This window comes from Equus asinus, chromosome 1 (assembly GCF_041296235.1).
Source record: "Equus asinus isolate D_3611 breed Donkey chromosome 1, EquAss-T2T_v2, whole genome shotgun sequence".
NCBI classification, from domain to species: Eukaryota; Metazoa; Chordata; class Mammalia; order Perissodactyla; family Equidae; genus Equus; species Equus asinus.
The window spans coordinates 100,848,720-100,870,847 of NC_091790.1; the positions used below are offsets into that span (position 1 = coordinate 100,848,720).

Sequence of the window (22,128 nt, forward strand, 5' to 3'; positions counted from 1 at the left end):
GTTACATGAGTGACTATTGTACTTACCCCGCGGCCACCCTAAAGTACAGCTCTGTCAAGTCAACCATTTCCATTTTTCTGTCTCCCTTTCTGGTCCTTTGCTATAGGAATATGCACATTGGAAAAGTAATTAAATTAATTTAAAAACTCCAGTGCATGTTTTGAAACCATACAGAGTGCATTTGGGTTTATCTGGGAGATCACTTTGTGCTCCACTCATCAGAGGCAGGGCAGAGGCTGGGTCTCACATGGCTGTAGAACCAGCTGCAGAGTCCGCAGGGCTGCTGCCTAGTCGCAATGCAGGGTCCCTTGCTGAAAAGTTATTAACAATTCCAAAATGGAGGCGGCAGCGCCCTGATCCCAGCCAGATGCTGTCCCTCGTCCCTCTGGGGTCCTGAGGTACCTGGATTGGGCTCTGACCTTTGCCCTTCGTCGTGGCTGTGGCCCAGCCTCTCGGTTCATGGCCTACCACAAACCCCTGAAGAACTCGCAGGACTACACGGAGGCTCTGCGGGCAGCTCGGGTGCTGGCGGCCAACATCACTGCCGACCTGCGGAAGGTGCCGGGCACTGACCCGGCCTTTGAGGTCTTCCCCTACACGTGAGGCCCTGGGCTCTGGGCACACGGAGGTGGGCTGGGGGGCAGGCACTGGGCTGGCGAGGGCGGCCATGGTGTGAGGATGGGATTCTGCCAGCCAGTGCGCCCCCACACCCTCTCTGAGCTGAGTTCTCCCCTGAACTGGGTGAGGGAGGCCACGCACCCCGAGAGGTGACAGCGCTCTGCATTGGCAGGCTCACCAATGTGTTCTACGAGCAGTACCTGACCGTGATCCCTGAGGGCCTCTTCATGCTCAGCCTCTGCCTGGTGCCCACCTTCGCTGTCTGCTACCTCCTGCTGGGCATGGACCTCCGCTCCAGCCTCCTCAACCTGTTCTCCATTGTCATGATCCTTGTGGACACCGTGGGCTTCATGGCCCTGTGGGGCATCAGCTACAATGCCGTGTCCCTCATCAACCTGGTCACGGTAACCCGCTGCACGCAGGGTCGGGGCTTTGTGGCAGGCGGGTGCGCCAGCCTCATAGGACACTCCCAGTCTCTCTAGAGTCTAGGTGCGGTCCAGTGGCCTGGGTGGAGACCCCGGACCCTGGCCTTTTCTCGGCTGAAGACCCCTCTCTGCCCACAGGCGGTGGGCATCTCTGTGGAGTTCGTGTCCCACATCACCCGCTCCTTTGCCATCAGCACCAAGCCCACCCGGCTGGAGAAGGCCAAGGAAGCCACCATCTCCATGGGCAGTGCGGTGAGTGGGTGGGCCGCCACATGCAGCCCGCCACCGGGCACCCTGTGCTCAGCCTGATGCCTGCCTGACCCCCAGGTGTTTGCTGGAGTGGCCATGACCAACCTACCGGGCATCCTCGTCCTGGGCCTGGCCAGTGCGCAGCTCATCCAGATCTTCTTCTTCCGCCTCAACCTCCTCATCACTCTGCTGGGCCTGCTGCACGGCCTGGTCTTCCTGCCGGTCATCCTCAGCTACCTGGGTGAGTGCGCAGGCTCCCTGCCCGCACAGCCAGGCTCCTTCCGCGGGCACCTCTGGTGACTCAGGGACTCCAAGCCACAGGCAAGGTGCAGGGAGTATGCTGGTCCAGCTCACCTGGGACAGCCACTGCCAAAATTGCGAGCACACAGTTCGTCCTGGTTTGGAAGCTGCTGCTTTTCACTTAACATGTGAAGACATCTTTCTTCGTCAGCAGAGTGTGTCTCAAACACTGTTTTGGTGGCCATATTGTTCTCCACTGCATGCTGTTGAACGTTTAACCATGACCTTCAGTGAGACATATATTTCACACTGAGAGTTGATGCTCAAGGGCACAGACACAGACGTGCAGGGTAGAACAAACGTTTCACAAAATAGCTCTGCTGTGAAGCACTCTGATGTTTTCTGTTCTATTCTATCATTAATTTTTTGTGTGTGTGTGAAGAAGATTGGCCCTGAGCTAACATCTGTTGCCAATCTTCCTCTTTTTGCTTGAGGAAGACTGTCTGTGTGCTAACATCTGTGCCAATCTTCCTCCATTTTGTTTGTGAGACCCCGCCACAGCATGGCTTGATGAGCAGTGTGTAGGTCTGTACCTGGGATCCAAACCTGGGAACCCCAGGCCGCCAAAGCGGAGCATGCGAACTTAACCACTACCCCACTGGGCTGGCCCCATATCATTAATTTTTAAACTGCTGGTGTTATCTATAAAATTGATTTTATGACTCATTAATGGGTGACAGCTCACAGTTGGAAAATCCTTCCTGTCATGTGGATCAACCAGGATCCATTTAACCAGCAAACAGCTGCTAGACGTTCGAGTTTTTCTCCCTCCCACTCTTACCGTCAGTGCTGCGGTCACCACTCTTGTGGCTGAGTCTCTGCCCTCACCCTCTGGTGTTTGGAGAAAGTCCAGCGTGTGATGTTGATTGTTCATACCAGTTAACGCCCTCCACAAAGCTTACCATTTAAACTTCTACCAGCAACATGGCAAGTGCCCATTTCTGTTTCCTCATTGCGGAGCACGACGGTTTAACCAGCCCCCAGGATGAGGTTGTTGCCCCCTCTCAGGGTGGGCAAGGGGGGCGTGGTTCACTTTTGCCCCCAGCCGTGCTGACAGTTGTGGTGATCTCAGAGAGCACGTGCAGCAGCATGTGTTTGTGCTCCAGTGCGCATACACCTAATCCTTGTACACCCCTGGGGGCAGGTGATATTTTCATCCCCACTTCACAGATGAGGAAACTGAGTCTCCTGCCCGCCTCACAGGGTTGGTCAAACACAGCAGAGTTGGAGGCCTCACAGCTCCAGCGCCCCTACCTGGGGCACCTCAGTCTTGTTGGAATTTCCTCACCCTCTTTGGAAGAGGAGCATGTGTGTGTTGGGATTGAGGTCTGCCAAGCAGGGAGCCGCAGGGTGTGGCCTCCCCTGGGGTCTTCCCAGAGTGTCAGGGAGGGAGGAAGGAGCTCGCAGGCCCTGCTGCCTGCAGAGTGGTCTGGAACCTCCCTGAAGCGTGGGCCCCATGGGCAGTGTCCCAGGAAGGCTGGTGGTGGGAACAGAGGCCCCTGGTGTACGTCCCTGTGCTGAGTCTGTCAACAGAGTGAGGAACAGCTTCTCTTAGGAAGGAGTGCTTGCTGTGGGTGTTGGCACAGAACATTCTAGGAAGAAAGGAGAGAGAGAGATTCACAGGCCTGAGGGGGGTCTTGCAACTTCCCCTTCAAGATCTGTTCTGGAAGGCAGACTTGCCAGGGGCAGGCTGGGGAGAGCATAGGTGACTGCTAGAATGGCTGCTGGCTTTTTGGGGTAGGGTGAAGTGAGGGCCGTGGTGAGGTGCAGGGATGAACGTGGGGGGCTCAGGGCTCAGCTCTCGCTTTCTGGACCTTCCTTTCTTGGCTGCACCACCTGCCTGCACCTCCTACCCTGCACGCCACCTCCCTGACTGAGATCCTCTGTGTCTGTCCCTCTGCAGGGCCTGAGGTCAACCCAGCTCTGGTGCTGGAGCAGAAGCGGGCAGAGGAGGCAGCCGTGGCTAGGACAGCCTCCTGCCCCAAGCACCCCACCCCAACGGACATGGTCAACTATGGCTTTGAACTTCCTGCCAAGAGTGCGGGCGGCAGCGGCTTTCTGCCCCACAGTGGGCAGGAATTCTGATGGAGACAGAGCCTCATCTGGGCTCACTGGCCCTGACCCGAGGGCTCATGGGAGTTCCCCTGTGGGGTTCCTTGACCCATCTTCCCCCTCAGGGCTTGGGAGAGGCTGTCCCCATGGGAATACCCACGACAGGACACCCTCTGGCCGCCAGGTGCCTGATGGGCCCTCTGCCTCGACAGCAGGTCCTTGATTTCCAAGTTATTCAAGCCTCAGTCAGCACGTGATTGCCTCCGCCTTTGGGGTACCTGGGTCTTGGAGCCTCCAGGATTAGACACACTCTCCCAGATTTGTTCTAGACTCAGAACTCTTCTATCGCTGCCTACTTCTTATCCAACTTTTCCCCTCTTTTAATTATTCCAGCAAAAAAGTTCCAATTTAGTGTCAGTAAGTCTTTAACACTCTTCAGTATCCCTGAGAACAGAGAGCATGATCCCCACTCCAGGCTACAGACACCACAGGAGGCCAGGGAGAGGCATGGCAGCTGCCTAAGAAGCTCCCCAAGCCATGGTTCCTGCTAGGGAAGAGCCAGGGAGAACGTTCTTGAAAACACTCTGGTCAGATGGACCCCACCCGGAAAATGGCATTCAGTTTGACCTCCGTGTCCAATGATTATTAAGGCTATTGCCACCAGTATAGAGGCTGCCCGCGTCTGCAAGGCTGTGAGCTCCTGGAGATGGGCTGGCCCTGCCACCTCTGTCCCACACCTGGAGCACCCTGTTAGGGCCTCAAACTAGCTCCACCTGAGACCCCACGGAGAAGCAGAGGGATGCGCCTTGCTCAGTGCTGTGCACACAGGTGCTTAGTAAATGTCTGTTGAGCAGAAATGGTGTTTTATGTCACATGTCCTATTCCAATTGCCTTTGGGCTTAAGATCATTTTTGTAAATTACACAAATAATACATGTTTGGGAGGGTGATTTGTGGAGATATTAGTTTGTGGTTTTTCCTCCTCCTTTTCAAGAAAGTAGCCAGGCCATTGTCGGCCCCTGCCTTTGAGGAGTGGGGAGCCATTTCCTCCAAACCAGGAGGCACAGAGCCTGGTGGGTCTGGCCAGTGGTAGGACCTACAGATGCTCCCTTTCTGGGAACAGCCCGTGAAGTAGGCAATATCTGGAGAACCTGCCAGAGAAGACAGGGGTGCATTTGGGGAGGGAGGGACCCACAGTGCAAACTGCCAGCTCCCAGGAAGGCCCTGTGCAGGGACAGTGGATGAAAGTGTCAAGGAATGTGACATTCCAGAGCGACCTCAAGAACTTTCTGCTCCCCTCTGGGTCCCAGCTCCCCTCTGGGCTCTGTACATTCTTTCACTGAGTGGAGTTTGGCTGAGGAGTTGCTGTGGCATTGTATGCTCAGGGGACATGAAAATGGGGTGGAAATTTCTGGAACCTACTATCTCCTCTCCAGTCCTCACAGGAGCCCCATGCACCAGACATCATTAGCCCACCTTTGGGAGGGTCACTGGCTGGCCAGGATAGACAGCAGGTCTGGCAAATGGGAGCATTACCAGGGAATAGAGGCTGAGGAGAAATCACATAAGTTGCCCGGTTAAAACTCCACACGTGGGCTGGTCCCGTGGCCGAGTGGTTAAGTTCGCGCACTCCGCTGCAGGTGGCCTAGTGTTTCGTTGGTTTGAATCCTGGGCGTGGACATGGCACTGCTCTTCAAACCACGCTGAGGCAGCGTCCCGCATCCCACAACTAGAAGGACCCACAACACAGAATATACAACTATGTACTCGGAGGCTTTGGGGAGAAAAAGGAAAAAAAAAATAAAATAAAAAAACTAAATCAAAACAAAACAGAAACTCCACATGTTCAGGGATAGACAAATCAATCTGAATAACAAAATAGCTTTTGATAACAGTGACATTTCAAATCAGAAGAAAGGCTAGACATTCAATAAAGGGTGTAGGGCAGTTGGTGGATCATTTGGATCAAAGTAAAGTCCTATCTACACCTCATACCATATGCAAAAGTAAAGGTACAGATTGATTAAGGAGCTAAACATAAAAATGAAATGATCCAGCTGTCAGAAGAGAACCTAGAAGGGTATGTTATAATCTTGGGGTGGGAAAAATTTCCTAAGCACAAGGTCCAGAACCCATAAAGGGAAAGACTAAAGATTTGACTACATAAAAACTTAAAAATTCTTTAAACACATAAACACAAACAAAAAAATAGTGAATAAAGTTGAAAGACACATGATGGGCTGGGAAAAATATCTGCAACATGTTTTATAGAAAAAGATTAAAATCAAGAATATACAAAGAGAGGAAATGGTTGATTGAGCTATTTGGCCTAACTCTCCCACTGAAAACAACAAAAATTATAGCTAAAATAAATCTTAGCCAGAGCCTTAATAACCTTATAGACTTGAACAAATCTCATACTTAATACTGAAATAGTGAAAACATTTCCTCTGAGATTGAGAATGAGACAAGGATGCCCACTTCTACTCCATGTTGTACTGGAGGTCTTAGCTATTGCAATAAGGCAAGAAAAAAAAATTAAGGTTATAGGGATTGGAAATAAATGAATGAAATTGTAATCATTCACAGATGATATGATTGTGTGTAAAGAAGATCTGAAAGAATCCACATATAAATGATTAGAATTAATCTCACAAAAGACTGGCAATAAAACTACACAAAAAGCTACAGAATAATATTGAGAGAGGGCCAGCCTGGTGGCACAACAGTTAAGAGTGCATGTTCCGCTTTGGTGGCCTGGGGTTTGCTGGTTTGGATCCCAGGTGCGGACACGGTACCGCTTAGAAAGCCATGCTGTGGCAGGCATCCCACATATAAAGTAGAGGAAGATGGGCACAGATGTTAGCTCAGGGCCAGTCTTCCTCAGCAAAAAAGAAAAAAAAAAGAGGATTGGCAGCAGATGTTAGCTCAGGGCTAATCTTCCTCAATAATAATAATAACAATAATAATAATAATATTGAGAGAAATTAATGATCTAAATAAACGGAGGTATATACCATGTTCATGAATTGAAGCCTCTATATTAGAAAGATGTCAACTCTCTCCAAATTGATTTCTAGATTCAATGTAATTTCAGTCATAATCCCAGCAGATTTTCTTGTTGAAACTGACAGGCTGATTCAAAAACTGATACAGAATGACAAAAGATCAAAATTAACCAAGACAATCTTGAAGAAGAACAAAATTGGAAGACTTAGACTACTGGAAATCAAGATATTATAAAGCTACAGGAATAAAAATAGAGTGATTTTGGCACACTGAAGATCAAATAGAAAAACAGGAAGAATAGAAAGTCCAGGAGCAGATTGTACCATAAGGACACATGATTATGATGGAGGTGGCATGCAACGGCATGGGTATAAACTGTTCCTGATCTGTCTCTTGAATTTGACGTGTGTCCTCCTCATGCAAGTTTTTAAACTTTAATTCCACATATGTTTATGTAAACAAATATAGTACCATTTCATGTTTTGAAATTTTTTATAAATGATACCATAGTTGACCTATCCTTTGGAAATGAGTTTTTTTATGAACATACATTTTTTAGATTTATTCATGGTGGTACACGTACAGCCCATCATTTGAACTGCCTCGTGGTATTCCATCGTATGAATGAACACACTGTTTTTATCCATTCCCCAGCAATCAGATTGTTCCCAATTTTTTTCTACCATAGGTCCACAGTCATTATTTGGAATTCCCAAATCCTCAAAGCTCTGAAAACCTAGTTTGTTTGTCTTTTTTTCCTTTGTAAGTTTGGGACATACTTATTTGGTGGTGAAAACTGACCAGACAAAAATGTGTCTATTTATACTCTTTATAAACAGGCACAGACGGAGTTCTATGAGCTCAGGGCCTCACTCTTACGAACTCATTTAGCCATAATTACCTCCCTAAAGACCCATCTCCAAATACAATCGCACTGGGAGCTAGGGCTTCTACATATGAATTTGGGGGGGACATAATTCAGTCCATGACAGGTGTCAATCTTTACTAGTATGCATTGTAGTCTTCACAGCCTTATACTTGTAGTAAAAAAAAAAAAAGCCAATTTCACTTAAGAATGTTCCTGATGAAGTGTTAAAATTATTAAGTTTATTGTATCTTAACACTTGAGAACAAGTCTTTTAAATATTCTGTGTGATGAAAAAAGAAGTACACGTAAAATACTTCCGCTTCCTTTTGTAGTATGATGGCTGCTAGAGGCACAGCACTTGTGCGATTGGGTTGCCAGCTGAAATAGCTGAACCTCTTTTCATGGAGCACCAATTTTGTGTGTGTGTGTGTGTGTGTGTGTGAGGAAGATTGGCCCTGAGCTAACATCTGTTGCCAATCTTCCTTTTTGCTTGTGGAAGATTGTCGCTGAGCTAACGTGTGACAATCTTCCTCTACTTTTTGTGGGATGCTACCACATCATGGCTTGACGAGCAGTACTAGGTCCATGCCTGGGATCCAAACCTGTGAACCCTGGGCCGCCAAAGCAGAGTGAGCAAACTTAACCACTACGCCACCGGGCAGGCTCCATGGAACACCATTTTTAATGAATGAATGACTAAGAGAATGAAGTGAGCCTGTCACTTCAAGGAAGACAATTGACAGTATTTATTGCTAATAATAAAGTTCAAGTCTTCAAGCAAAAATTAGAATTTTTGAAAATCTGCATCCTGTCTCTATGAGACTCCCAATAATTAAAGACTTCTCAGTAATGATATTAAAGTATCCTGGGGGGGGTTGGTATTGTATAATGAAATGAGTGAACATTTGGAAGAACTGCATACTCAGAGGACAAACATTTTCAAATGGCAATGCAAAGCGTTACAAAATAACGCGTGTAAAAGAGCATGCAAAGTGCAAGATGGACCAATGAAGATTAACATGACAAAGTAGGAAATGTTTATTGGTAAGGTGGCAGATTCCATATTTCAACTAACCTTTAAGAAACAAGCATCTGTAGTGAATTTTGGTGTACTTTCAAAGAATAATACATTTATTTGTAAAGACAATTAAAACACTCCTGTCATTTCCAACTACTGTCTGTGTGAGTCTGGGTTTCTTCACCTACATCAATCAAAACATCATATTTGGGGCTGGCCCCATGGCCGAGTGGTTAAGTTCGTGCGCTCCGCTGCAGGCGGCCCAGTGTTTTGTTGGTTTGAATCTTGGGCGCAGACATGGCATTGCTCATCAAACCACGCTGGGGCAGCGTCCCACATGCCACAACTAGAAGGACCCACAACTAAGAATATACAACTATGTACCGGGGAGCTTTGGGGAGAAAAAGGAAAAAATAAAATCTTTAAAAAACAAAAAACGAAAACCAAAAAACATCATATTACAATGCAGTGAATGCAGCAAGTGGGAGAATCTTGTTGTCTTGATTTGCAAGAATGTAAAATCATGCTACTCTTCTTGCTAAACTTTTACTGCTTTGAAGAACATTTCTTCATAAAAATGTTAACATGTAATGTGCTTTTTATGGTTATTTAAAAATGAATAAAGACTTTTTTTATTAAGATTATGATAGATGAATAAAGACTTTTTAAATTTTGTCAGTTTTAATTTCTAATATTGTAACTATTGATAAGCACGACCCACATAAATAAAAGTTCTTTGCAATCTTAAGAGTGTAAATGGGTCCTAAGTCCAAAAAGTTTCAGAAGCACTGCTCTAGGGCAATCTACCTGAGTTTGAGTTTATTTGCAGTTTATTAGAGCCCATACACTATGAAGACATATGGTAACGTAGATTTTAGTCCAGTAGAGATGCAAGTTATTTCTATACATTAGAAAAGACAACGTAGGGGCTGGCCTGGTGGCTCAGTGGTTAAGTGCGCACATTCTGCTTGGTGGCACGGGGTTCACCGGCCCCGATCCCGGGTTTGGACATGACACCGCTTGGCAAGCCATGCTGTGGTAGGCATCCCACATATAAAGTAGAGGAAGATGGGCATGGATGTTAGCTCAGGGCCAGTCTTCCTCATCAAAAAGAGGAGGATTGGCAGCAGATGTTGGGTCAGGACTAACCTTCCTCAAAAAAGAAAAGAAAAAAAGATAACATAGGGTTTTATTCTGTAGGACATCAGCTAGCTTTGTATCCAACCTAACAATCTTACGCTAACGTTTCCTCAAAATGCTATAAATACCCAGTTTCTCCAAATGCTCTTTGAATCAGCTTTATCATATCACTGGTTACTTTGTTAATTAAATTGAATAAAATCTTTGACGTGATCATTATATATTTGTATGAGTGTTAGGCTTTTAACTTTTTGAAGATTATACTTTGATAGATATTTAAGACACGTATATATGCAGTGTGCGTATGTATACCATGCATACACATATGTATGTGTATGCATGGTACGTATACCACCCATACATATAAATATTTCACAGTGAGGGCACACCCGATTCTTTACTCTCCACCTAGCTCTTTCCGCTTAAGATTCGTGCATGCACTCGCTTTACATCCTTTTCTTCTTTTATTTACGCACGTCACCTTGCATTTCACCCCCAGGTCTCTTATCAACAGGACCCACACCACTCGCACGCACGCATCTTTCCCATGTGACCCATCAGCAGAAGGCGCTCGGTGTCCCTCCAGCGGGAGCCTTACCCACGGAGCACGTGACAACAGTGGGGCCCACGTGACTCTGCCCGCGCCACACTCTTCCGCCCGTTTCAAACATGGCTGCTAGGCGCCCTCAGTCCTGCAGTCCGTGCCCTCTTGCGCCTAGGAGCCACTTCGGGGCCCACATCGCTCCTTAGCGAGGCCGCCTGAGGAAGCTGGCGAGGCGTCGGGGGCGGGGCTCTCGGCAAAGCCGCCCGAGTGCAGCTCAGCCCAGCCCGTCGGCGGGGACTGAAGCAGCGCGGACCGGAAGTCTCGCGGGCGCGCCGGCGGCGGAGCGGTTACCGCAGCGCGCCGGAAGTGGCCTTGGGCCGGAGTCCGGGCGGCGCCCGCAGTGAGCGAGCTTTCCTCCGGCCGGCGACGCCATGGAGCCCGGGGCAGCCGAGCTGTACGACCAGGCCCTGCTGGGCATCCTGCAGCACGTGGGCAATGTCCAGGACTTCCTGCGCGTCCTCTTCGGCTTCCTCTACCGCAAGACCGACTTCTACCGCCTGCTGCGCCACCCGTCCGACCGTATGGGCTTCCCGCCGGGGGCCGCGCAGGCGCTGGTGCTGCAGGTAACTCGCGGCGGCGGGCGGCCCGGGACGGGGGTGCAGCGAGAGACCGAACTCCCGCGAGCCCACCCTGGGAGCCCCTGAACCCTGGAAGACCCCGACCCCCGGAACTCCCCGACCCCCACGAGTCTGGCCCCGGGAGCGCTAGACCGCCGGACGCCCCCCGCGCCTCCCTCCGCTCCCAGCCTCATTTTCCCCCTCTGTCACTTCCTCGGACCCACCCCCTGAGGCCACGGCTGAGAGTAAGCCGAGATGTTGGTGCGATATCAAGTTTCTCCTCTGTGGGAGCCGCACTGGCTCTTGAGCAGCCTGGTCTGACGCAGGGTGCACTTGGGCCCCGTTTAGCTCCCGCAGCGCTTAACCTTCTGAAGTGCCAGGGGCTGCCAGTCAAGGGAATGAAAACCGTGCTGGCAGGACGGGGAGGCGTCGGCAGCACGGATTCCTGCTTGCTCCAGGACTACACTGGAGGTGGAAGGGAGACTGTGGTGATGGGTGGGTGTGGCCTCCTTGTTTGAAATCTGTCTTCCCAGGTCAAAGGGAGTCATGGTAGTACTTACAGAATTTATACATTAGAGCATATGTTTATACATGCCAGGTTAAATTTATTGTATGTTTGAGATCCTATTAATACTCATTCACTGAAATTGGGTGCCTTGGAATGTAATAAGTATTTTCTGAAGAGGTTTATGCTTTCAACTGCTACAGGCATTGAAGATGCACTGGTGATGTGGATGGTGAAGTGATCGTCTCTCTCCTTGTGACACTTAGGTTATAGTTAGGAAGATAAAACACAGACAGTAACAGAACTATGCAAGGCCCCTATGTGAAATAGCCCAGAGGAGGTGCGAGTGGTAGGGGGATGGAGGGAGGTGGGCAGAGGAGAAGAATAGAAAGGACAGTAGTGGAAATCGAGAAAGGTTTGGTAGGGGAGGTGGGACATTGATGGGATTGAAAGCAGGTTCTGAGCCAAGCATGGAGCCTGTTTGCAGGAACCTGAGAAGATAGAAATGCTGGTGATACTTTCCCGTTTATAAGATGCTTTCAAATGTTGTCTCCTGAAATCTTGCTGCAAGCTGCAGGTCGGTCACTGCCTGCGTGAAGAAACGAAGCTTAGAGTGTTTACCAAGTGAAGGGTGGGCTTGGTACTCACCTTCAGAACTGAAGGTTATTCCTCATCCTTGCAGTGGCTGAGTGCCCTCTTAGTCATGGTTTTTAGCACGCCCTATGGCAATTGAATGCTTTCATGGAAGTCCCTGTGCAATAGGTAAGGTTGAATTTTATGTGGCAGATGAGGGTGCTGATTCAGCAAGGTTAGATGATTTGACCACATTTATTGTTGAGCTGGAACTCAAAACTTAATTTTTCTGCTTCTAGTTCTTTTTTCTGATTCCAGATCTCCATTCCATAGGAGAGTGGGAACACTTTTGTCTAGGATGATTGTAGCTTGCAGAAACAATGTGGAGGAGAAAGGAACATTTACTGAGCCCCTGGCATGTCCTAGTTATTATGTGAGGTGTTGTACATGCTAGGATGTTATTTAATTATAACACAACCTGAAAGTTGGTCTTTGCCCTTGTTTTACAGATGACCTGGCGGAGGTAATTCATTTTTCTGGTAACAATATATAAAATATGTAGGAATGTATGTCCCAGGCATTCTTACAGGTTAAGATGTGGTGACCAGTGTAATGAAGTGGAAGTGGGGAGCAGGCCAGAGGGAGGGGAGAAATGAGTCAAAGATGATCCAAGGTTTCAAACTTAGGCAACTGGAATAATGATAATGCATTAACTGAACTGCCACCTAAGAGTAAGGGAAAAAGCTTAGTTTTAGACAAGTTGAATTTGAGATTACAGACAGAAGTTCCTGCCCACAGGCTGTTGGAATGGTGGCACCGATCTTGGAGATGGAGGAACCAGAGCAGTTTGAGCGAGAGAGAAGAGCCGAAGGTGGAGGACAGTTCTTTGGGGAAGGCTCCCAGTGAAGGGATGAGAGAACAAGAGGCAGTGTGAGTGGTGGGCGATGGAGGGAAGTGGGCAGGACAGGACGTCTCACAGAAAGCAAGGGGACAGTTCCAGCAGATGGTTAAGAAGGGTATAGTGTTTTCTGGAAGTGGTTCCCACCTGTCAGCATTGCCAAGGAACTTTTAAAAAGCAGACATTCTCTGGGTATTTGGGTTGGACAGATCAGAGTGAATCCTGGGGAGCTGTTCTTTTATCCACAGAGGCATTTGGCAAGAGTCTTATAAAGAGAGTTCAGTGTTTGATAAGAGTTTTGTTGTAGGGTGGGCTGTTAAAATAACCGAGTCAGATTGAGTGTCTTGGTGCAGCACAGTGTTACCTCTCATGGTCTTAGGTGGTCTCCTGACCCCCACCCCTGCTCCTCTCCCTCTTAGGGGTTTTCTTCTCTGTCTCTGACTTGATAGCATCAGACTCCTTCCTATGTCCACCCTACCTGAGGTGGGGTGCTTGGGGCTCTCTTCAGAACACAGGCAAAGAGATGGGAGTGTTAGGGTGCTTTGTTCTGGAAGTTGAAAGTTCTCTCCTGGTATTTTGGGGCATGGACTGTTGGTTTTGTTAGCATGAAGCTTCTCATCCTAATTGTAAGGGCTTGCCCAGCCTAGATGCACAGCCTGAAGGACTCTCAGCAGGAAAGATGCATGTGAAAATTGCGTTCCACTCCGTGATATATTAGTACATTTTAAGGAAAAAAAAGTTAATGACATTTAATTCATGTCAGCTGATACTCTGTGTTTGTCCTGGAGTCCAGTTTGACAGACCTGCTTTCTAGCAGTCCCTCCACGAGAATCAGGAAAGCCAGCTCTGTCTGTTCCTCACTGAATTTGTTGGGAAATCTTGGGAGAGTCACTCTCGTCTTTGTCACTTGAGAAGGTTGATTGGAGGTCAGATGGCTCTTCCAGCTCCAAAGTCCTGTGATTCTAGAATGAGTGCTGAGGTCGGTAGTGAGTAGAGAGGGGAAGCAGGTGGCAGGTTAGAGGAGGCAGGAGGCTGAGTAAGCAGAGGCAGTGGATGCGGCGGGGAGATCAGGCCTGGGGTTCGAGGGAGGTCCTGTTGTTAGGAGACAGCCCTCGCAGTTGCTTTTTTAGTGGAGTTAAGATGAAGATCTGGGGCGTCAGGAGGATGAGTGGCTCTGAGGGCAGTGAATCTGCTGTCATAAACGTGGATGTGAGAGCAGTGAGTCAGGGGCCCAGGTTCTTTGAAGAAGTAGAAATGGGTCTTCTATTGTTTGCAGTTTTTAGCCATAGGATTTTATTTATTTTCGTCTACCTACATCTGCTTTCATTGTTCACTGCTTCCTGTATATATTTTTACTTTCTTCTTTCACTAGCAGGACCTTGGGCAGGTTACTTACCGTCTCTGAGCCTTACTGTTCCTCATCTTTGAAATGTCAGTGCTGTCTTCCTTACAGCACTTTTGTGGGAGTTTTGAGAGAATGTTTGTGAAAACATTTGGCTTAGTTCAGTATGTCAGTGTCCTTCTTTTGTTCCCTTCCTTCTCAGTGCACAGCACTGATTATTTAACATCTGTCTGCAGTCTAGCCCTTTGGAAATTGAGTCTTACCCACTTAAAAAAATTTTATTTTTTATTTTATTAAGACTATTTTTTAGAGCAGTTTTAGGTTCACGGCAAAATTGAGGGGAAGGTACAGAGATTTCTCATATACCCCCTGTCCCCACACATGTATAGCCTCCTCCATTATCAACGTCCCTCTCCAAACTGGTCTTTTTGTTACAATTGATGAGCCTTCATCACACATCATAGTCACCAAACCCCAGGTTTACTTTAGGGCTCACTGTTAGCCTTGTTCATTCTGTGGCTTTTGGACAAATGTATAGTGATATGTATCCATCATTATGGTGTCACAGAGTGCTTTCAGGGCTCTAAAAATCCTCTGTGCTCTGCCTGTTCATCCCTCCTTCCCCAACCCCTGGCAACCACTGATTTTTTTTTTACCGTCTCTAAAATTCTGCCTTTTCCAGAATGTCATACACTTGGAATCAGGTAGTATGTAGCCTCTTCAGACTGGCTTCTTTCACTTAGTAATATGCATTTAAGGTTCCTCCCTGTCTTTTCATGGCTTGATAGCTCAGTTCTTTTTAGCACTGAGTACTGTTCCATTGTCTGGATGGACCACAGTTTATTTATTCACTCGCCTACTGAAGGACATCTTGGTTGCTTCCAAGTTTTGGCAATTATGTAAAGCTGCTATAAACATCCATATGCAGGTTTTTGTGTGGACAGAGTTTTCAGCTCCTTTGGATAAATACCAAGGAGCACTGTTGTTGGATGGAATGGCAAGAGTCTGCTCCCACCTACTTTCCGAGGTGGCTCTCCCAGCCTTCCTGCCTCCACCTACTGCAGGAGCTATTTCTTGATGACCTCACCTCTTGGAGCTGTGATGTTTCCTCCTGTATCTCTGTGGAAGCGGTGCCTTTTGTTCTAGGTCCAATTCAGATCCCCTTCTTTCCAAGACATCTCCTTAGATTCCTTTCCCCAGAAATGCTCATTTGCACCTTCATTCTCATGATGTCTCAGGTGTTCATCACAGCCTCTCCTGTCATAATTGCCACATGTGGATCTGTCCTGGCTGCGCTTCAGGGTTATGTGAACCCTTGAATGATTCATACCAGATGCCACGTTTCATATGCAGTTTTTGAGTGGAGAGTCCCAGCACTTTTATGGGTGTGACTGTGTCCCAGGAAAGATTAAGGGCTGGTTCACACAGCAGCATTTTGAGTTCTTAGACGGTGGGAGCTGTCTTTTGGACTTTTTGTGTTCCTTGCGCATTGTGGGCACATTGTCGATGTTTGCTGACCTGAATTCCCAAGCTTTCTAAGACTGATACCTCCCCTCAGCCTGTGCAGTGTGGGAAGACAGCAGCAGTCCAGTAAGCCTGTGTGTGTTTTGTAGATTGAAGTTCAACTATATTCCCATCTTGCCTTCTCGAGTGTGAGTTGTTGCTGCCTTTGCAGCTCTCAGTACCAGGATAGTGGGTTGTTTGCCTTGCAAACGAGACTTTCTGGGGGCTGTAAAAATAATGACAGGTGAGACCATTTAGTTATGCATCCTTTAGACTTGCAAATGGGGCTCATAGGCCTGTAAATATTGTGAGCCATCGTTGTAAATTTTTGCTTTTGTTGATTTTGAAACTCCCCCATTAAAGATTGTTTTCATAGCAGCTTTTGATGAAGTTGAAGTGCATTTCCATTTTGCCGATGAGATCTTTTTTTAGTCAACTGCTTTTTCATTCTCTATTTATGAGATTTTGCTACATTTCTACAGAATGTGTAGTATAGTATGGGGCAGATGAACTCATCGCCGGATTGCTGTTTGATTTTAGGTATTCAAAACCTTTGACCTCATGGCCCGTCAGGATGATGAAAAGAGGAGAAAGGAGCTGGAGGAGAAAATCAGGAGAAAGGAAGAAGAGGAGGCCATGGCTGTGGCAGCTGCGGCAGCTGAGCAGGAGCCAGCCCCAGCCCCAGCTCCAGCCCAGGAGGTGGAAATCGACTCTACCACGGACTCGGGAGGGCCTCAGGGACCTCCAGGCCCACAGGGCGCCGTGCAGGAGGCGGCCCAGGGCTCCAGGAAGGCAGAGCCACCGGAAGCAGATGCTGGTGCTGCCCAAGTCCCGAGGGAACCAACAGCTCTTCCCAAGTAAGAATTTCTACTTTGCAGCTTGCTTCTTTCTTGCTTGATGTCTGGTTGCTGGTTTGTCCATAAGTGGTTCTCACTTGGTAACATCATCAGCTCTGTCTCAGCATTTATTTAGCTCTTCATGTTTGCAAACTGCGTTACAGTACTTTGATTGCATAGGATGGGAAGTTCATTGGCTTCAGTCTTCTTTCTTTTTCTCTCTGTAAGGTAAGGTGATAATCTGCCCACAGTTGTACAACCAGTTAAGAGCTAGAGCCAGAATTAGAGCCCTGACCTCATCGAGTTATGCTTTCCCATGAGACTGAGCTGTCGGTGGGGGCTTCGCCTCAGAGTCTTGGCTCTGTGTTCTTTCTCTGCAGGAGCACTGCTGGGATGTGTGCCCATGGTCCCCTCCGCCTAATGCACACCTGAAGAGGGAATCTGATATGGGGGCCTATGGACCCAGGGTCCCCTTAAAGACATATTGCTTTGGGCAAGCACTGTCACCTTTCTGTGTGTTCTTTGTAAAGTAGAGATGATGAGAATAGCACCTCCCTCAGTGGCTCTTGTATTGGACAGGCCCAAGGGTGTGCAGCTGGTGAGTGGCTTGAACCAAGCTGTGTGGTGCTGTACTCACTTCTCAGGAGTGGTGTCTCCCGGTGCTGTGAACTGGGTACACAGTCCTTCCTGCCCCATTTGAGTGAGAAGGGCTGACACTGCTTTGTGTGTGAGCTGCAGCAGTGTCTGAAAGGCAGTGTGATGCTCCTGGCCTGCTCTGTTTTTAGGAAAATCTGTGCCCACCCTCTCCTGAGTTGCTTCTGCCTCATCCCATCTCTGTTTCCACTCCTCTTCTGTTCTTCCCTCTCTTTGCACTTGCCTTCTGACCTGTTTTGGGGAGTCTTTGAACGTAGTTCCTAGTTAAGGAAGCAAAGTGAATAACTTAGAGTGACATAAAATGCAGAGTAGGGGAAAATAAATTTTGTGGGGATAGGATGGGGCAAGACTGCAGTCTTAGAGGCCAATCTGAATAGTGGGGCTAAGATGGAGAAGGGGAGCAGGTCTTGAGTCTGGAACTCTGGTGGAGAAGGGGCGAAATAGGGTCTGGGGTCTGGAAGTGGGAAGGGCCTCAGGTGGAGGGCAGAGATCCGATTGTTCCCTTCAGCCCAGACTTTCTCTAACGTTATTGTGGTGCAGGTCTGTTGGTGATGAAGTCTCTCAGCTTTTGTTTGTTGGAAACGTCTTTATTTGATGCTTGTTTCTGAGGATATTTTAACTGTCTGTAGAGTTCCAGGTTGACACTGCTTTCAACATTTTAAAGAATGTCTTCTGGCTCACACCATTTCTGACAAGAAGTGAGTGTTCTTCGTTTCCATGTATGGGATCCCTCCTACCCTCACCCCCGCACTCAGGGGCCTTTAAGGTGTTTCTTTATCATTAGTTTCAGCAATTTGGTTATGATTTGGTTTGGTGTGATTTTCTTTGTGTTTATACTTCTTGGGGAGTTTTGAGCTTCTTTCAGTCTCCTCATGTTTTTTTCCTCCTTTAAAAAATCTCTTTTCTTTGTCCTTCATTTGGAATAGTTTCTATTGCCCTGTCTTCAAATTTGCTATCTTTTCTCCTTTAGTGTCTAATCTTCAGTTAAACTTGTCAGTACGCTTTTTATTTCAGATAATGGTTTTTTCAGCTCTGTAAGTTCCCTTTGATTCTTTTTTATGGCTTCCATTTCTACCTTCATTGTTATCCTCTGAATCATTTACCATAGTTATATATTAGCTGTGTAAAGTCCTCATCTGCTAATTTCGTTATCTCTCTCATTTCTTGGTTGGTTTATGTTGGCTGAGTTTTCTGATTTTGGATCACATTTTCCTGCTTCTTTACATGTCTGGTAATTTTATATTGGATACTAGACACTGTGATGTTATGTTGTGTCTCTGGATTTTACTTTCTTCCTTTAAAGAGTGTTGAGTTTTGTTCTTGCTGGCAGTTAATTTATTTGCAGATTAGTATGCCCTTTTGGAAGCTTGTTTTTAAGTTTTGTTGGGGCGTGTCTGGAGTACCTACTTCTAAAACTTGTTGGGCTCTCCTGAATGTTCCAGCAGTTCAGTGAGGTTTCTGCATTCTTGCTGGTTGAAATGTGGACATCTCATAGCCCTTTGTGAGCTCTGGCAATCGTTCAGGTTAGTTACCAGGAGTTCTCTCTGCGCCTTGTGAAGTCATACTGTGTGCATGAAGTTTAGTTTTCAGCCGAAGACTCACGGGGACCCTCTGCATTGTTCTGAAGCTCTTTCTGTGTTTAGCTCCTGTTTTCCAGTAGTCTTTCCATAATATAATTAGATAGGAGAATGAAGATTGAATATGCAAAGTTATTCACTTCAGTTTTATTTATTCCAGCATTACTTCATCAGCAGAATTTTGGAAGAATGCTGAATTTTCATTAAAGGAATGGCTAAGTACATTTATAAGATACTTAAAAGATTGCTGACCTAGGCATTGTGATGGTCAGTTTTCTGTGTCACCCTGGCTGGGCTCCATCCCTAGTGAGAAAGTGAAAACTAATCTGGGTGTTGCGTAGATGTGACTCAAGTCCATAATCAGTTGGCTTTGAGTAAGAGAGAATATCCTAGGTAATCTGAGTGGGTCTGATCATTCACTTGAAAGGTGTTAAAAGCAGAGCTGAGGCCTCCCAGAAGTAGAAGTTCATCCTGTGGACAGTAGCTTTGCCCTGTTTCTGGAGAGTTTACCAGTGGCCTGCCCTATGGATTTCGGAATGGCCTAGCCAGCCCCTTGTCACGTAAGCCCATTCCTTGCAGTGAGTTTCTTAAGATGTTTCTGCTGCTGGTTCTGTTTCCTTGGTTGAACTCTGACTTACAGAGATATTCTCAATATATAATATTATGCGAGAGAAGCAGGCTTCAAACTAATAGCAAATTTCAAAGACATTTAACATTGTATATATGCAGCAGAAAAACCTGGAAGGAAATGAATTGTTAGTAGTGGTTGTCACTGAGTGTGGGATTGTGAGGGTTTTCATTGTCGTCTTTGCCTCTTGCTGTATTTTCTAGTTTTTCTACAATGAGCATGCATTTTGTTTTACTATTTTTTTTGCATTCTTTTTATAATTTCTAAAATCTTTATTAAAAGATGGGATTTGTTTCTGATCCCTGAGTACAGCTTAGAATAGCTGCCTTGTTGTCTTATAGAGATCCTGTTTTTCTGTTCTTGAACCAGTGAATTGTGTTCTGGGTTAGAATCAGTTAGTTTTGTGAGTTCTGCCCCAGTCTAAGTATAGAGGGAAGACGTGGATGTGTCCCGGGAAACCTTAGACTGGTGCTCCAGGACAGCATTGCCATGGTCTGGCACGTCCTCGGCCTTCAGGTACTTACTGGTTTTCCACAAACACAACAGGAAGTTGTGGCCCAAATCTCTTTAGTAACATCTGAAATGCAGTGCTGTGGCAGATCTGAAATGGAATATGAAAGCTGTCCTTGTCCCTGTTCCACTTTTAGTGGTATGCCAAGTCCCCTCAGTCTGTGCCCATGGTTGCTTATCCTATGAGCTGTAGACTTGGGGTCCTGATAATTGAAGAACGTAAGGCAGTTATTCTTTAGATGACCTGACAGAAGCACTGCCCCTTCTGGGCACTCTGTCCAAACACCAGTTCCTTAGAATCCAGGTCTTAGATGGCTGATTCTGATGACTACTGCTTGTCTCATATTTGCTGGTGGTTCTGCCCAGTATTAGGTAGTGGGGATGGCAAACACTCCCCTCTCATCTATAGTCGGGTCACACATATGCTTTTTTAATTTAAACAAATTCAGCAGAATTTGGGAAAAAGATGAAGTAAGATGATAAAAATTTGTGCATCTGTTTTTTGTTATATATTTTTATTATAAACTGTTCATTGAGTATAGGACAATAATTTTTTTGTTCTATTGAAGTGCAGTTTACATAACAGTACAGTTCACTCTTTTTGGAATAGTTCATGGCTTTGACAAATGCAATCTTGTAAATGCCATCACAGTCAAGGGAGAGGAAGCTCTGTGAGCCCAGCCCCCACTTGCTTCTTGGGAGTCACTGCCTGTCCCCCTCCCAGGCTCTGCCAACCAGGGATCTATTTTCTGCCCTAAAGTGTTTGCAGTGTACATTTTCATTTATACATAATTACAGATTTTTACACATTAAGCCACATATATTTTTGGGGTGATTTAGGGGATATTTGAGGGAAATTTTAATTTGATCTAATTTTCCCATCACTCTGAATTTCATTCTTGCTCCTGCCCTGTTGTCACTGCTATGACTTTTCAAGTGAAGATCAAAAATGCCCCCACTTCAGTGCTTAAAGTTCCCAGTTTTATTCCTTAGAGAAGGGAGAGAATTTGGGCACACAAAAACTTCCCTGCCCACACAAGATAGCATTTGAGAATGTGCCTGCGTTCTGCAAGGGAGGTTTACGGTTAACGAGTTCATAGTGATGACATAAAAAATGCTGTGCAGTGGTGACCAGGGCTCGAAGGACTTCTGGGGTTCTGGGGAGCTTTCAGAAAAGCCAAGAGACATTATAGTATCGTGGAAGGAGAGAGGGACACAAAACCGATAACATCAGCATCACTGAAGCACCTCTCAGAGCTGCATGTGGGGCTCACTTCTGGGGTCTGCGTCTGCGGCGTCTGATCCCATGCCAGCCGCCATGGCTCTTGCTGTTCACCCCTCTACCGGCAGGTGTCACTGCCTTTGCTGGTGCTGAGATGCTGCTGAAAATCTGCAGAAGGCTGGGCCATCTCTGGCTTTTGCCTTTATAAATCACAAACAGAATTCTTTAAAAAAGAAGAAAAAGAAAAAGGAAGTAGCACTGAGAGTAAATTACTACCTGGAAACAGTGTCTGTGCCCTGGGAGCCCGGCCTGGATGAGGGGCAGGGTGCTCCCATGCTGTCTGTATTGAACGGCAGTATGTGTCCTGGGTGGCCAGGCCATCCGTTCACCTGTGCAGGGAAGCAGACTGCAGAGCCGCACGAGAAGGCGGTGTCAGGGGACTCCCTGACCTGTTGACCCATCTGGTGAAAGCCTGGAACAACAAGGCTTAGGAAGCTGCTTGCTGCTTTGCCTTTTTTTGGGCGGCATGGCCTTTGTGTCCCGCTGTTGCAGGGATCCAGGTGCTTCTGGGGAAGGGGATGGCGTAGTTTGGAGGAGAAGTTTCAGGTCTCCTAGTAGTATCCTCAGCAGATGCTTCATCTTCATCGTGCTTCTCCTTCCTGATTCAGCCGCCCCAGGCATGGGCACTGTTTATGTTCTTCACTGTCTACCTCTTAGCAAGACCTTCCAGCACCTCCATCCGTCTGCTCTCTCCCCCGTAGGTCACTGTGCCTCCTCTGAACATGTGTTTCATCTCATCATTCGTTTATGGCTAGTTGTTCCCACATCTTTCAGTGTCGGGGTGGAGACTTACTCAGCCTCTCTCAGCTCCTAGCCCTGTGTAAGGGGAGCATCTGAAGCGTGCTGACTTCATTCCTTGACACCTCTCTTTTTAGTTCTGCTCACCGAGCAATGGTGACATCTGTGCCCTAGATGTTCCTCGGTGGACTGTCAGGAGAGCAGGAAGTCCACTCCATGACTTTCTGCTCCCCCTCCTGTGTT

The 22,128-nt window shown here is 47.1% G+C and overlaps 2 protein-coding genes across 2 annotated transcripts in view; both read left to right on the forward strand.

Annotated features, from left to right (window-relative positions):
- Positions 1 to 8,927, forward strand: part of NPC1L1 (NPC1 like intracellular cholesterol transporter 1) — a 29,024-nt gene extending 20,097 nt beyond the window's left edge. Inside the window, exons 15-19 of the mRNA XM_014828397.3 lie at positions 449 to 599; positions 791 to 1,022; positions 1,182 to 1,295; positions 1,371 to 1,533; positions 3,496 to 8,927. Coding sequence (XP_014683883.3) covers positions 449 to 599; positions 791 to 1,022; positions 1,182 to 1,295; positions 1,371 to 1,533; positions 3,496 to 3,677 — 842 coding nt within the window. The 3' untranslated portion in view covers positions 3,678 to 8,927. The remainder of the gene's footprint in view (positions 1 to 448; positions 600 to 790; positions 1,023 to 1,181; positions 1,296 to 1,370; positions 1,534 to 3,495) is intronic.
- Positions 8,928 to 10,332: 1,405 nt separating this feature from the next.
- The window catches only part of NUDCD3 (NudC domain containing 3), a 94,757-nt gene continuing 82,961 nt past the window's right edge, over positions 10,333 to 22,128 (forward strand). The window contains exons 1-2 of the mRNA XM_014828259.3: positions 10,333 to 10,845; positions 16,201 to 16,517. Coding sequence (XP_014683745.1) covers positions 10,654 to 10,845; positions 16,201 to 16,517 — 509 coding nt within the window. The 5' untranslated portion in view covers positions 10,333 to 10,653. The remainder of the gene's footprint in view (positions 10,846 to 16,200; positions 16,518 to 22,128) is intronic.